Source organism: Pseudochaenichthys georgianus, chromosome 18, assembly GCF_902827115.2.
Source record: "Pseudochaenichthys georgianus chromosome 18, fPseGeo1.2, whole genome shotgun sequence".
NCBI lineage: Eukaryota > Metazoa > Chordata > Actinopteri > Perciformes > Channichthyidae > Pseudochaenichthys > Pseudochaenichthys georgianus.
In genome coordinates this window covers 7,741,746-7,757,996 of record NC_047520.1, presented here as the reverse complement: position 1 = coordinate 7,757,996, position 16,251 = coordinate 7,741,746, and the positions used below count along the sequence as shown (strand labels likewise).

General features: G+C 43.2%; 1 protein-coding gene across 5 annotated transcripts in view; it reads right to left on the bottom strand.

Annotated features, from left to right (window-relative positions):
• Nucleotides 1-287: 287 nt before the first annotated feature.
• Nucleotides 288-16,251, bottom strand: part of pcdh7b (protocadherin 7b) — a 106,966-nt gene continuing 91,002 nt past the window's right edge. For 2 of the 5 annotated variants that reach the window (XM_034106355.2, XM_034106356.2), the window contains exon 3: nucleotides 288-4,573. In XM_034106355.2, coding sequence (XP_033962246.1) covers nucleotides 4,089-4,573 — 485 coding nt within the window. In that variant the 3' untranslated portion in view covers nucleotides 288-4,088. Of the gene's footprint in view, nucleotides 4,574-5,679; nucleotides 5,699-16,251 lie in introns of all 5 variants that reach the window. The other 3 variants (XM_034106357.2, XM_034106358.2, XM_034106359.2) reach the window with 3 other exon arrangements.

The following is a 16,251-nucleotide window of genomic DNA, read 5'->3' as shown; positions in this document are numbered from 1 at the left end:
TGTTTGAATACCTGTTTTTTAAGTGAACATTATAAAACATTGGAGAGAATATAATATGATGTAGTTAAACATGAAAGTAGCTGATGGTACATTTGACATTTGGTTATAATAACCGCATCATGATGACACTTTGTTCACCTGTTTATTGTGTATTCATTGGGTCACCCTTTACCTCACTTATGATTCTGTTATGGTTTAGGCTATTATACGTTCTTAAATGAATGTATTTCTATAAAATAACAGATATTAAAAAAACAATGAAACCAAGTAGACTTTTTTTACCATGTTATATTTTAATTTCTGCAGAGACAAAAATGACAAGCAATTTATTTACACAAACCTGTACAAAAGCAAATTAAATTATGTAAAATATCTCATAAATAGAAGTGGACTTGCGTTCAATACACTTTGCCATGTTCAGCTAAACTGCGTGCATAGTGACTCATATTAAACGATGATACATTTGTTCCTCAATTTCTATATCAACATCCAAGTCGCAAGACAAATAGTAATGGTTAATATTACAAATCTCATTACACACCGTGAAGGCTATACGAATAGAGGAGAGCACGGACTGAACACACACCTCGGACGGCAAGAGACAAACATCTTTTAATGGCAGCTAAGTCATGTTCTCTGAAAAAAAGTCCAGATTTCTGTAGCAGTTAACTCAAGTAAAAAACAGTGCTCAGAAATGTGTACGCTCTATGTATGGCATTTCTTCTTTCATGTCTCCTCTTTATGCCTGCGTTCACACTACAGAGTCTCTGTTTCCTTCTGATCTAGAAACTCAAAGCATCACCTTGCGGTATCATAGCGAGCATCATGCCACGCTCGTTTGTGGGACAGGATTTCATCACCTACTGATATGCATATACTGTAAATCTGCGCATGAGTGTTGTGTTGCTCGGCACATCCTGAGGTGTGTGTTCTGTCAGGTACTCGCCCCCTGAAGCTCCCCCCCCCCCCCCTCCTCTTCCACTCCTCCTAGTAAACCGTAGCATTAGCATTTTTAGCATTTAGCATTTGTATCCCTATCGGCTGCCTCAACTCTGAGCAGTCAAATGTCTCCAAGCCTTATTTTTTTTCTTTTTACCCCGCCTCTATCTCTCTATGCTTTTATATTCAGTCCTAGAGCTTGTTTCATGCACAAAGAAGGTTACCTCTGATGTCATACATGTACGTGAGTGGAACACGACAAAAAAATCCATTATATCATTAATATTACTACCAACAAGCAACTTTTGGATGTACTCACTCGGTAATGCACTATGCTAGGAATGGATATTTCAACAAGGTAATTGAATCCAGTGAACAACGGCCGTTTTGGGTGTTAGACCTACAGGCTCACTGACATTTAACTGGTTGTCCTCCACGAACCTTTTGACATCATGGGATCTCAACTAAGATATGCAAATGTGTGTTTCAGTCCGCTCTTAAATGCCACCCCATTCGCTTTTGTAAGCATGTAATTGTTTATGCACCATACACAAACCAAGATTAAATCATACCCACTGGTATAAAAAGGCACAATTGCATATTTGCATTCACTCTTGTGTTTTTTTGTATGTTTTGTTGTCTTTTTTTCAGAAGCATAAAATACACAAAGTGGCACAAAGAAAAAAAAAGGAAAACACATAGTACATTGTCGTGATTGTGAAGAATTCCATGGTTTTGACGGTGACACATACATGGGATTACAAATGAAAAAACCAGGAGGAATATAAAAAATTGACAATTTCATGGTATAAAGTTGATTTAAATGAAATATATGAAAGATTTGTGTGGTGGTATAAGAGACGATGAAATAAAAAAAAAGATCAATGGCACGGTCTTCACTGATGTACTAAGTTGTACTACATGTTTCTTTAGGTATAACAAAAGCAAGCAACAAGGTGAATTTCCATGTTTACAGGGAAAACATTTTTTTGTACATTTTGTTTTACAGTTTTTTTTCTTCTTCCTTCTCAGTAAGTGAAGTAAGTTCCCATTAAACGTGCAGTAAAAAGTAAATATTTATGTATACAGTTTATAAGTATAGGAGCACTTTCTTTCGAACAACGAGTAGTACTTACAGACTATAGATTGCCGGAATGCAGAAAGAGCAGCTCCGGTCAAACCAAGGGGGTTCTGCTAACATACAAAAAGGTTCCATTGCATCTGATATTCTTTTGCTTTAGTACTGTCATGGGATTTTGCGCCAGTGTAGCTGCGAAAAGGAAACATCACCGTAGACAGGGAGGCACAACATCTCAACATTTTCATGTGTCTGTGTGAGAGTGGTCCGTAAGAGTCAGCTCCGAGGACTTTCAGTTGAGACATCACATTCTCATCTCATTCTTCATGAACAAGTCTATCATGAAATGTTTACTTAAAGCAAAGTTTTCCCTAAAAATAAAAGCTGTTGTTTGCGTGTAATGGTGGGGGGAATGCTTCATCCTGTTTGAGAAGCTTTGGTTTGACTTTGACAACATTTTTGACACTGTTCTGGAATCTTAAAACCTTGCCAACTGCGCGTGCAGACGCTTGATTGTTCTTCATTGAGCTGATTCTTACATTCGTGCTCAAAGATGCCATCACCATGTACTATGGAAAGCAACATCTACTAGTGCTTAAAAAGGACTCTTGGACAGCCGTGTGTGTGTGTGTCACCTTGAGGAGAAGTGAAAAATAAGTTGATGCTTGTTGGTCACGTGTACATTATGATATTTATTGCTCAGTCTATCACACAACAAGAAAGAAATAACAGTAAAAAGCTGTCCTTGCAGCTGTTTCACGATCCGCTTGGCCATGTCTACGCCCTCCTAAGCCTATTATCGGTGTACATCTACAGTATACACTAAATATAGCCTACACACACACACTATATACTGCATATCAGGGCCATACACACGTACAATTTCAAATGCACCTCCAGATTTTTTATCTCGGCATGCGACACACTGTGTTTACCCAGGAATTATCAATCCGGCAGCGCTGGCCTGTTATATGAATCGCTTCGGTGTGTCTGCATATGTGGTTTGGGAAAAACAGGGTAAGTATTACAACGCGATATAAACAGTAGGCATGACCATGTACACACATGCTTTTCCAGCCAATAGATGTAAGATGTTGCATCTCGTAATAAGGTTTTGGTCTCAACCTTGCCAATCAAAGACAAATAACGAGAGACTGAGGAAAGGTAGCAAGACAAAAGGGAATGAGAGCAGTTAGCGTTGTGGTCCAATGTTTATGTACAATGAGTGACTTTTCAAGAGCGTACACACTGGTAGCTTAGAATCAGTCATCATATGTCCATTATACCAGTGTTGTTGAAGTCTGTAACATGGTGTTGTTGCAGCAAATTCCATTGGCTCCCATGTGTGTCCAACAATCTCAATAAAGGACTGACACAAGTGTTGTAATCTGGGCAGAGTATTTAAAGCTTCTCGTCCTCATAATATTGGAACACGGTTACGTTTTGGTCTGCTATAGAGCCACATTTATCACAAACAGTCAAGGTGACAGGATCCATAGCAAGCTCAGTATGATAGAGACCATAATGTCCAATATATTGTTGCAGCCACTGAACATCACGGCCATAGCAGAGTTCTGAAATTAAAAAAAAGGCATAACCACACACTTTGAAGTCAAAATAGTCCACATGTACAGCTTTGTTTCTAGAAAAAACACAAACCAAAAAAAGAAATTGTCTCTTTTGTACAGTGTCGTCTTCAGGAAAAGGGGCAGGTAATGCATGCATGTACTGTATATGTAAAATGAGTTGATTATTGTACAGATTGACTGACAAGCAGCAGGTCATGTCCCAGGAGCCCGACTCGCCAGTAGAATAGCCTCATCCCAAGTCCAGTCAATGCCCCTCAACAGTTGTTCCTCCTCCTCCTCCTTTCTTCCAGATCATGGCCGGAATTAGCACTTTCAAAATTGTGTTTTTATATCCACTCAATTAAGGAGCTGTCGTAAAGTCTTTGGAGAAAGTTTAGTCTTACCTTGGAGATCAAGGGTGGCTAAAAACTTCTAGAGCTGTAACGGTGGTGGGTAAGCAACTATTCTTAGTGTTCATTGCCATATGTTGTGGCACAGCAAACTCACAGGTACACCTCCCGTCTCGTCAGAGTACCACAGGAAGTGGGCTTGTACTCCCCGGTAGGTGCCAGAGGGATCTCCTCAGTGGGGTGGTGCAGCACTTCCTCCCCATTTTCTGGCAAGCCGTAGGAAGGCGAGCCGAAGACCTCGTAGGAGGAGGAGGAGGAAGCCATCTTCTTGTTGAGCAGGTTACGATTGCGGTCGCCCATCATGTGAGCAGCGGTGGGGTCTCCATTGGCCATGGCGGCCATGGCGAGGGTCTCTTGGCTGTCGGGCTGCTCAGAGCTGCTGCTGCTGCTGCTGCTGCTGCTGCCGTTGCCGCTCATGAAAGTGGAAAGCTTTGGTTGTTGAGGGGTAGTGGTTGACTTGGATGGCCGTCGCTCAGGCGACGTGCGCACAGGCATCCAGCAGGAGTCGGAGTGGCCGTACTCGTCACATTCCCGGGTGCACTTGCCAGTCATGGCTACGTCAGGCAAAGGCCGGGAGTCTAGAGGAAGCAGAAGGAGAAACAAAAGTAAATGATACTGTGTTTTTCACTAAAGTTGGATATTTTAATATAAACTAACATGAGTTAATACAAATCCTAGCACTTGGTGTTTTGTGTGGTATGTGGCTATTATGAATACTTCATTAGATGCGTGAATTTGTATTTGTCTGCTTAATTACATCATCAGCGCATCTAAATGTTAATGGAGAAGGCAAAACACGCTCAAGATGGTTGCCAGGCACCTATTGTCACAGCCAATGCAAGTTCTGAATTTTATCACTCGTGGAGAGATTTGAGCTTCTACGGATAAAATTGCATTCCATGCAGAACCCAAACCACATGACAGAAACGGTAATGTAAAACACCAATGAAAAGAAGACTCCACTGGCTACGACAACAGCCTCAAACTAAAAAAAACAGTGGCGTGAATCAGAGTTGAAATAATGTCATGCTTCAAAATGTGTTTGTGCTAAGAGGGGAAGGAAAGGAGAGGGGGGTGTAAATGGAGAGAGAAGGGAAGGAGGTCAGTTTGTATTTCTCAGTCTGCCCTGATCCAAGATTTAAAAAGCACAAACAGGCCTGCTGTGTGTGTGTCATGTGTATGGGTGAGAATGTTTGAGAGCACCAACAAAACCCTATTTTCTTATCATGTGATTGACAGACGGAAATCACATCCTGATCTAAGCAGCTTAATAGCTTTGTTTAGCTAAAGCGCCCTGATATCCTCTTAAATCCACTAATAAGGGTCTTAACCAATTACCTAGCTTGGAGCAGGCCCCAGATTAACTAAGGCTACTGTATTATTGTGGAAAGCAAATGATGTGCTTACGATGCTACACAAGGACAACAAGTTGATACCCAACTGTCAATGACTTCTGTCGGACGATGCAAGGGTTTGTTTCAGTGCAATGTGTGGAATACATATCCTAAACACAGTAAGCTGAGTAGCTTAATATGAGATGCTATGTTAGATGTAATATATTTATGATCTTGATGCAAAGTATGGAAAAGCAAAATCAAGCAAAAGCGAGGGTGAGTGCAAACCAAGCCAAGCATGCCTTTGCCCATTTTAAAAACAAATTAAAAGGTTTTGGACCATGGCTTACTTTTAATGCTCTTTTTCTCCTGTAAAAGAAAAATAGAACAGAAATCACTCTTTATGGGATAAAGATATCTTTTTATATATGTATACTCTTTTGAAACTTTGAGCAGAACTTAACTGTAGCCAAGCACCACAACAATGTTATGCAGAGCAGACACAATGCAGCCAACACGAGGAGAGCAAAGAAAGAGAAGATAGGAATAACGGACTGCCTGCCGACTGTAGTGTTTAATCAACTAATGAATAATGTTCACTACATTTCAGCAAAACATTCAATATCATTCCGAGAGTGCCATTCCTGTGCTGCCAGAAATCCTATTCCTGCTAAATACCTATTAGAATCCATTTCCATGTCACAAATAACCTTTTGTAAAGCATCAGCTAATGATTGCCAGTCAATATATAGCCAAAGCCTCCGGAGGGAGCTGCCACTTGATAGAACAATCAAATAACTTTTTGTCATTAGTGAGCCCAAACAACTGAATAGTTCTGTTTAATGGAATGTAAAAAGCCAAATAAATGAGACGACAGACGGGAAAATAAAACAAAACTGCGTTGGTAATCACAAATGGAAAACATGCCAGCTGATGTGGTGAAAATGACAAAAGTTGCTATGGATCATGGCATGGGAAGAAGAGATGTCTTTGTCTCCCTCTCTCTCCTTATTCCCGTCACAGCTTGATGAACACAGCCATCAAAGAGACAAGGGGATCTCAGGTCCTGATTGTCTTTCTCATTTACACCTAGAATTGAGCCATCAGACTACCCACAAAGCACGGCGGCTCTCACGAGGCCACCCTTCTCCTGAATGCTCATCCAATTGCCTGCTCACCCCGGTCGCATTTAGACAAACTGGTGGTGAAGAAATGGAGAGGATGGACCTCTTCCTTCCTCCAGCTCCCTTTGGGAAGCAGCCAACGATGGGAATCACGTCCTTACCGGCTTGTGCGTTCAGCTGCTGAGGTAGTTAGGCGGCACTCTGTGTTGTGCGCGCTGAAAGGAGGCTGATTATTTCCTAGCCATGGTCCATTGACTCAGCATGCTTGCTAAAAATGAAGACATTTCCCACTGAGCTCTATCAAAGCAAAAATGCTGTGTTTTTTTTTCTCTTCTTATGTCTTTAAAAGTGTCACCCCCATCTGAGGTAAGGTCATCAATGCTTTAAAAGCACTCAAACCCACATGTCCTTAAACACTGGACACATAGAGACTTTTCTTCCAACCTTGACCTCTTGGAGGTAATGCTAAATGTATCTCCACTGTAGCATATTCTTGTTTATTCTCCAACACATGGAAAGGAACTATATTCCGTATGAACCCTCAATGGTTCAAATTATTCAAACTGAACTTTAAATCTTAGAATCTAATTTGGCAGAATAAAAGCAGATGCATTACAAAATGGCTGATGAAAAATACATTGTAATCAAGTTTTTCTACGGAGAAGACACGCTCAGTGCTTCCGAACATATCCAAAGGCCCTCCCAAGACCCAATTCAGAAATCAGGATGTAGAAAATATCTTCAAAGAAAAGCCCTTACAGCACACGCAGCACTGTAGCAGGCTTTTGTTACATATTCACAAACACCCCGCGAGCCCACACTATTTAGCATAACATAACACAATACAAGTGGGTCACTGTGTTAAAAAGCCTCCCTGCTACACAGAGCGCCCAACAAGGAGGCCCTCCATACCAGGTTACGTCCCCGGGGCTCGGGCCTTGTTGTTCGGGGAACAAGAGCGCATTCTCGGTGCCCGCCTTCTCCATTGCTGGAGGAGAAGGGCCTTTCAGCCAATGCTCACAATGGCATGCAACCCAAGACATTAGCCCTTTATTTGGCATTTTCTCAAAAGAAGCTTCCAGAGGCGCGAGGGAAAGGTGGCGGTGGTGGATCAGGGAGTGATTGGCAGATGAGTAAGAGGGGCAGAATCGAGATAAAGGACATTTTCCCCAGATGCAATTCCATATGGACAAAAGTCGTGCGCTGTCGAATTAATGATTACCCAGAGACTCTACTGTACGAGATATTTGCGCCTCATACTGTGTTGAAGAAAGCAGGCAGAAAGTGGGGCAGTGGTTGAGCCGCAGCTTTTCTTAGCCGGGCTTTAGTCAGCCACTCTATCAGCTGACTGGCTTACACTCTGGGATATTTCAAAAGAACCTCCACTGTCGGGGTACAGTAGCAATTTGATACGGCGTCTTTAGCACTCGCTAAGATGTTGCAGTGGGAAAAATGGAGTGTTCGACTGTCTTCGCTTCTGGCCCTATCCGCGGAAATGTCTGTTGCGTGGGCATTTCTTGGTAATTAGGGTTTAGTACGTTTGTTTGTGTCACAGTACTGTAGTATGTGTTTTCCACTTCATGTCAGCAAGTCCTCGTTGCTAGTCCGCATTCATCTGCGTCACCATATTTCAATTTCATCCCCCTAGCTATGAACCGCTGCAACAGACTGAAGCTCCTCTACCTTTTGCCCGCTCCTCTACTCTCCGGCCAGCTGAGGCTTTGGGAGGAGAGGACGGTGGGAGAAAAAAAGACAGAGAAAGTCGTTTTTGTGTCTTTGACATACATTGCAGTCATCTGGACAGCAGATAGGGGTCAGAGCAGGCGGGAAGGAGGGATGATGCAAAACGCGAGGGATAGAAGAGGAATAAAGGACGAAGAGACAAGGAGTGAGAGTGTGTGTGCTGAGGATAGCCGGGTCAGGGCCTGGGAGAAAGGGAAACAGCAGATTGAGTGGAGAAGACAGCATGGCTGCCTCTGGGCCGTCACAGGCCAAACGCACTGCCAAAGAGAGCAGTGGAGAGGAGAGTAGGGGAGACAGGAGGAGAGGAGGAAAAATTGAGGACATTAGCAGAGACGTGAGGAAAGGACAGAGCGATGACAGAGGGAACTTCTGATAACAGAAGACGTGCTGTGCTCTCAATAAACCCTCACGCATTAACCCGTCGATGCAGGGACCTTTATTTAGCCTCTGAGGTTTCTAGTTATCTCCCTAACAATGGAATTCTGTGTGCAGGTAGATGTCAGGCGCTGCTTCCTTCTCCATTAACTTCATCTAATAAACATGCCCTGCATTTCGAAAGCTAAAAGAAAGTGTCTGGGTGCACATGCTTCCAATTTGAAGGTTCTCGATAAAGACGAGGAGGTAAACAAAAGTTTTTAAGGCTTGGCAGAAAAGGCACACGAGGGCGCCTGTGTGAGAACAGAGAGTTTGAAAGTGGGCTTATGATTGCCTCGCGCCCCGCATCAAAGGACTCCCTGTACGGACAGATCTATTTCACACGGCGGAGCAATCAGCGTGAAGATGACAGTGTACATTGCCGGGTGTCATACAGATTACTCCGTGCGGGCTGAGGGAGGGGAGATGAAATATTTATTCTGAAAAATCCAGCTGTTGGAAATACTTCAGGACAAAACAGAAAGGAATGAGACAGGGATAGGAATGAATATCAATCCAAAAACAACTCCAAAGAGAACTCTGTCTTTTTCGGCTCAGTCTCACATCCTAACAGGGTCCCGTTTAATTAGGAGAAACTTGACGACTAATTACGGTGTAAGAGCGAGTCTCAATGTGTCTTGCCATCTCGCTTTGCAAGGGCCCCCGTGGCATAGCCTTGCAGCTAAGAGGTCCTCGGCATCAAAAAGAAAAGACAGGCAGAAAGACACTGAATACATACACAACTAAAGGTGGCCATGGGCAATATGGCAGGAAATGGAAAAAGAACATCAACATTAGATGAGACGGTAAGGGTGAGAAAGGAATATGTAGGAGCCTGGAGAAAAATAATAGGCGCTAAATTATTAACGGCGAGTTCAGACCGAACAATATCCACAGGAAAAAAGCGATATTTGTCTTTCTCTTGCCGAGATGTTTGCCGGGCAATTAAGGAGGCGCGGGAGAGTTACGCAGCGGTACGGGGGGTGAGAACAAAAAGGGAGTCCTGGGGAGCAATGCCCTTTGAAATCCCAAGTCACTGCGGGCCACTGCTTTAACTGATTGCATTAATGTCAGCATTTGAGGTTCCTTCAGTGTAGTGTTGCACGGTGTACCGATACTTGAAAGGTACCGCGATACTCTGCCGTTAAAAACGGTACGATTCCTCCGTTTCATTAGTATCGGTACTTTTAGAATGACGGGGAAAAGTATCCCGTGAAAAAGCGCCGTTTTAATAAGAGCCGTGTGTGTTCAGCGCTCTGCTTCCACTCCCTGCACTGCCGCCGTGCCTGCAGTCCCGCTCCTCTCAAGCACGTTTTAAGTCCCGCCCCTCTCTCGTGCACGCGGCCACGCGCTAGCTGCCAGAGCATGTGAGAAAACGAGAAGCATGGCTGAAAGTGGGAGTGCAACTGCCGCTGCGCCTCGGCTTGTTGACAAAAAAGACGCCAGAAGTCTGTGAACGGGCCGTTCAGGTGTTCAGAGCAGAGCTCCCTGTCGGAGCGGCAGAGCGTGATGTGCACTAAAAAGTTTTTCTGTCGCAATATTATCGTTGAGAAAACTTAACTAGCAAACTAGCATCACTATCTGCTAACGTTAGCTTTAGCCTTCGTTTTCTATTAGTTTTTTTCATAGGCTATAAACGGAGGTGGTATAAGTATATATCTTATACTTGAGTAAAAGTAGAAGTACCCAGGTCTTGTACTTGAGTTAAAGTAGAAGTACCAGAATGTAGGAACAATCCTGCAATCAAAACTGATCCTCAAATAAAAGTACAAAAGTATTATCATCAAAATATAGTTAAAGTAGCAACAGTAAAAGTATACTCTTTGGCGTTTCTGTTCTTAGTAACACTGCTGCTTTAGTTGTTCTGACTGCTAAAATCATCTGTTATTCCTGATTTTAAAGCCGATATTCCGTGGGGTCGGGGGGCTCGGATCCTTGTGACCTTGTTCATACCTGATGAGTTTGCATCCCTGATTATATTTAAGACTGTTTCCCTTTTTTTAAGAAAAGTATCGAAAAAGAATCGGAATCGCAATTCTTGACTTGGTATCGGTATCGAAACCAAAATGTTGGTATCGTGACAACACTACTTCAGTGGCACAGTATTTCAAAAACAAACCTGCAGTTAAGAAGTTGAAAGCGGTCAATGTCAATTTGATTGAAAGGAGCATAATGTAACACTCGTTTAATGACTGTTCTATATGGAATACATACTTTCAATCACACAAGCCTATGTGACTCACATTTCTCATTGTTCAATGTCTTTCCATGTAACCCAGCAGTCCAGCTGCAGGAATGCTTGTTGAAAGCAGCAGCAGGTGATCTATTCTCTGCCTTCTGAGCTTCTTGAAGTATTTACTGCCTGGCAAGAGCAACTAAGGGAATAATCTAGACCCCCCCCCACACGCACACACACACACACACATATACACACACACACACACACACACACACGCATATACACGCACACACACGCGCGCGCTACCACCACCCCTTCTCCCCTTCCATGCCTTGAGAGGTGGAGGACGGGGCGCAGAGAAAAACAGAAAGGAGAAAGAGAGAGTGAGTGAGTGAGTGAGTGAGCGGGGGGAAGGATTCAGAGCCCTGGAGTTTCGTAATGAGCTGTCACCTCCTTTTGCCTCGCTTTTCGAGATGCCCAACCTCTGCATGGAACAAAAACTCAGCATAACAAATCCACATCCAGTACTTATAGGAGAACTTTTCTAGGCTATACGCAGGTATAGGTATAGGATGACTCCTTTGTTAGCCATCCCCTAGCAGGCGAACACGGTAGGTGGGTATGCTGTGGCTGCTTCTCTCTTCCAGCAGGGTCAATGCTCCTTCTGGAATAATGAATGTACTGCGGCCTGCTCCTGTGGTAATTCATTGAGGAGAGATTAACTGGCATAATTTCATTCTGGTGACGATCTTGCGGCCAATTATCAAATGCGGCTTGCACTTTCCCTCCCCTCTGCACACATCCCCGCTCTCCAGGTCTCAACCCCTCTCCTCCCGTTTGAACAGTCAGCACTCAAGAGCCCATAAATAAAGAGTCCCCGCATGTCACGCTCCCCTCATTCATCTTGCATTAAGCGGGTTCACGTGTGGTGTGCACAGCTACAGCAGGTGGATGTCGCCGTCTTCACCGGAGGCATATTGTCGCTCTCTCTCTGGTGGACGCACGCACACACACGAATGCAGGCCACGTCCTTAGATCGCTTCTGACCCATAACCTCATCTTTAAGTGGAACAACAACCGGATGACGTGGAGAGGAGAGAAGCACAGTGACTCATCCACTCTGCTAATAAGAGTGATGGCGCTGGCTTCCTGACACACACACAAAGAAATGACTGAAAAGCTTAACAAAAAAAGAAAACTGTAAAATCCTCACATCTTAAAACAAAGGGAATTTCTCATGAGGACTTCATATTAGCCTCGATGCATCATCAGCCCAACACGCTACAAAAACAACAACAACAACAACAAGCACATTACAGTACAAAATAACACCACTTCCTACTGTATGTGCAGTTTTTCTTCACTGCTCTGAGCTCACGCCGCTCTGGAGGACCTGTAAGGATTAGCATTAGCCGCTCTGCTATGCTGAACACATGCAACACTGCTAGCAACCGATAAAACAATATGGCATCCTCAGCTCATTTCCACACCACACAGACTCCGTGCGGGTAGGAGCAAACCTCACGTTAACCATGCAGCGCGCGGGAAGCTGGTGTGTCGAAGCTCAGCATTCACAGGCATAGACAAGAAGATGAGCACACAGTATTATTTGATAAGACAAACACAGCATAGGGGATAGAGGGGTGTGTAGAAAATGGTAGGGCTTACTGAGCTACTGTGTATGTAAGCAAATGGTCAAATCACTTAAAAGAATGTGTGTGTGTATCTTTATATATACAGGCTATGGTTTGTATTGCTGATTATTTCTCTGAGTTCCTTTTCTCACAAACATCCCCACCCTCTCCTGTCTCTTTCTAGTTTTTGCAAAAAGTGCCATTGCTCCTTCTTCACTGTTACTCTTATCACACACCAGCAGGCACACTCACACAATGGCCTGCTTTACACCATTAAATGGTTATTTGTCAAAATACAATTTCGATGTAATACTCCCCGAAAATAAAGAAGTCTGTGGTTCGGCTTTTTTTAACCAATGGTAATAATAAGAGAACACGTCTAAATCATGCTTATATACGGTAAGCTATACTTATTTTGAGAGGATGACCAGGGGTCTTGGTGGATTGTTTATCTTATGGTAACTGAATGGGGACTGTCCAACAGATATGTGATGTTTAGCCCTACAGTATAAAGTACATTAAATCAGATGTATAACACCACTTGGTGAAAACACTAACAGTATTACATTACGTGTCACTTGTTAGATGCTTTTATCCAAAGCGACTGACATACTCAATACTGTGGGCAATCCCCACAGGAGCAATTTTGGGTGAAGTGTCTTGCAGGGACACAACGACATGCTGACTGCAGTGGGGTTTGAACCCCCTGATCCGAACACCTACGGACAACCCACTACGCCACACACCTCCCTAATTTGCATCATAATTTCATTACGTGCTTTACATTTAGCATAACCTACATAACACACATAATGTTGTCATCACGCGTTTCATTTCAAAATGTTGAATCCAACCAGCTCCCCATGTTGCATAATTTGCAACGAAAAGCGATACAAAAACAAGATAAAAGCCTTTCCTCCCAATACAGAACGTACTCTCTCAGCACCTGCTGTCTAAAACAAATGTTCCACTTGTGATAAGTACTTAGCTATGATGGCTAGCTAGTTAGCTTGAGTGTCAGCCAAATAACAACCACTTTCTACCATGCTTCCTGAGTGTAGCAATTAGCTCTCAGCTGCTAGCACATTCTCGGCCATAGCAAGCTGGGCACGGTGAGTCACGACCTAATGGAAAGCTAGTGGTTGAAATGTGGTGGGGTTAATTATGCTGACCTCGAGGGACATGCTCTCGCCGTGTCGGCTCAGTAGCAGCGAGATCCACTCCAGGGCAGAAAAAAGGCAAATGATCCCGGGCCTTGTGTGTTCCACAGGGATTTGTTTTCTGTGTTTGAGCATGCTCACAAAACATGATGGACTCTTGTGTTCTACCTCAAAGCTCTGCGGAGAAACCGAGCTGCTGAAGTGCTGTTGATTCAGTTGAGAAAAAGCCTACTATTACTTCACACATTCCTTTTCATTCGGTTTGATTTATTGAGAGAACATTATAATAGGGTACGGGTTATAATTAAAAGATGTATATATATTCTCAAGACAAATGCTAATACAATCTTGTTTTTTGTTGAGCTTACAATATATTATAACTGTTATAGTGCTACATGCTTTTGTGAGTGCTCTGATGTTTTTGTTAATTAGAAAAAACAATTCATTAACAATATTTCTAGAATGCTAATATGGTAATAATTAGTTGGGAGAAGTTCTATTTTAAATTAGACATTACAATTCGACTGTGAGATTGACAGTCGGAACATACTTTGGTGTTTTTCGGGTCACACCTAAAATAATGATAGCTTCAAAGTCTACTTTACAATATACGACCAAAAACAATTGACAACAGTATAGTGTTAGGATAGCAGCTGCCTTTAATCTTTTTGTTGCTAGTCTTCGTCGTCACGGTGAGGATATTGGGATGTAACAACACTCTAAAAACAGCTTTACAGTTTAATGACCAGGAAAACCCAACAAGCGTTCAGGCAGGTTTTAGAGAATTCTCCCTTCGGACCACCTACTGCTAAGGTTACAAACAAACTGCATCAAATGGCTCTGTGCAGTGCAGCCACCAATATAAGTGCTGAAAGGATGTGCCAGTCAACAAACAGGTCCAGCACCTCTTTAATATATCCTTCAGTCTGACCAGGGGTTCTCTGTTGTGTACAAAACCTCCCATGGTAAATGCCATGAGTGTTCAGAGATGGAATCAAAGACTTCCATGACAGCATGAAGGCCTTATCCACACAGCAGACATCTGGTGCAGGAGTCTTGATCACCAACATTTGCATCGGAGTCATATGACTAAAACATGTCTAGATATACCGCATGATGCCAAGATGTCATCAAATATTGGTCTTGCTCCCACTATAGGAGGTTCGGGAGCTCTGTGAGAAACAGGATCTTTGATTTCTCGAGTGCCTTAAACACTATCCAGCCACTCTTGCTCAGGCAGAAGCTCAGAGCGATACAGCCCGATAACGCCAAGGTGTCCTGGATTATAGACTATCTCAGAGATAGGCCTCAGTTTGTTCCCTCCCAGAGCACGATATTGGATCTGCTGCTGCTGAGAGCCACTGTGCTGCCACCTTCCTTATTCACGCGCTGTCTTTGACTGGAGACTCAACTGTGGGTCAGATTTCCTCTGGTGATTCCTCCATTATGAGATGCATCCACAATAGAGAAGGAAAAGGACATTGGTTTGTTGGGGAGGTCATTATAGCTACTGTTTCGGCACCTTTCTTTGATCGAGGTTGCTACTTCTGTTTTGAAAACTAATTTGATACCAGCGTTTAGTAGTAAAGCTCATTGTTTGAAAGTAACTGGATCCTTCATGTGTGCATAAGGCAACAACAGGCCTTCCTAACTTTGTAACTTTTAGTCTAAATTTAGACTCAATATAATAAATAATGTGTTGGTGCAATCTTCAAACAGCTGATATGTTTGTTGTTCGCTGTGTAATCAGACATAAATATAGAAATGACATGAATAGATGGGCCCGACTACCATTGATACCCAGTCGAGCTGTTTGAGTCTGTATCGTCCGATTACCGAACATCTGATCTGTGCCACCTTAGTTTCGAGGCGTATATATTTAAATAAAATATAAATATTCCAATTACTTCTCACACAGTAATGCATGTACATATATTTCTGTGCGTTTCTATGCATACATGTCAACACAAGGACATGCAAGCTGTGTGTGCATTACCCACTTCCTCTCCCCATCCCTAAGAGGTTTTGCATGCCGGGTCAAATTATGCAGCGTGAAGAAACAAGAAGCCCATCTGAACATTTCCACCATCCTCTCCTCCTTGCTTTGCTTCACCAGCTAAGGGGGTTTCAGCGACAGTGGCACACCACATCTTAAACATTCATCAGTGCATGATTCTGTTTCCAGCAAACAAGCGCCACAGGGAGACAACAAGGCTATTTGCAGTCATCACTCAAAAGTCGGTTCCTATCTCCGAAGCTCCACATCTAGATTGGAATGTGAGTGGACACTTGAAAGCGAGTTTCACATTAGCATTTGCATGTATCACTCAGGTGAACAAGAACGGTAGAGGATTGGGAGGGAAACTAGCCCTGGACTTGAGTCACTAAACATGCCCCTTTTTCAACCCCCAAAAAACCCTTCTTAAAAGGCCAGTTTAGCAACATACAGCCATACACAGTGTATTATTTAAAGCACCAGGGGCCCAATTTGTCACTCTGGCGCGCTCATCACAGGCCAACATCCTTTATGAAATGCACTTTTCACGCTGCCTGTCGGAGGGATCAAAGCCGCAGCAGCCTTGCCCATTTCTCTCTCTTCAGTTTTCCTGCTCCAATTCCCACTGACAAAATGAGTCAATTTAAACCAAATGGATCCCCTATCAAAATA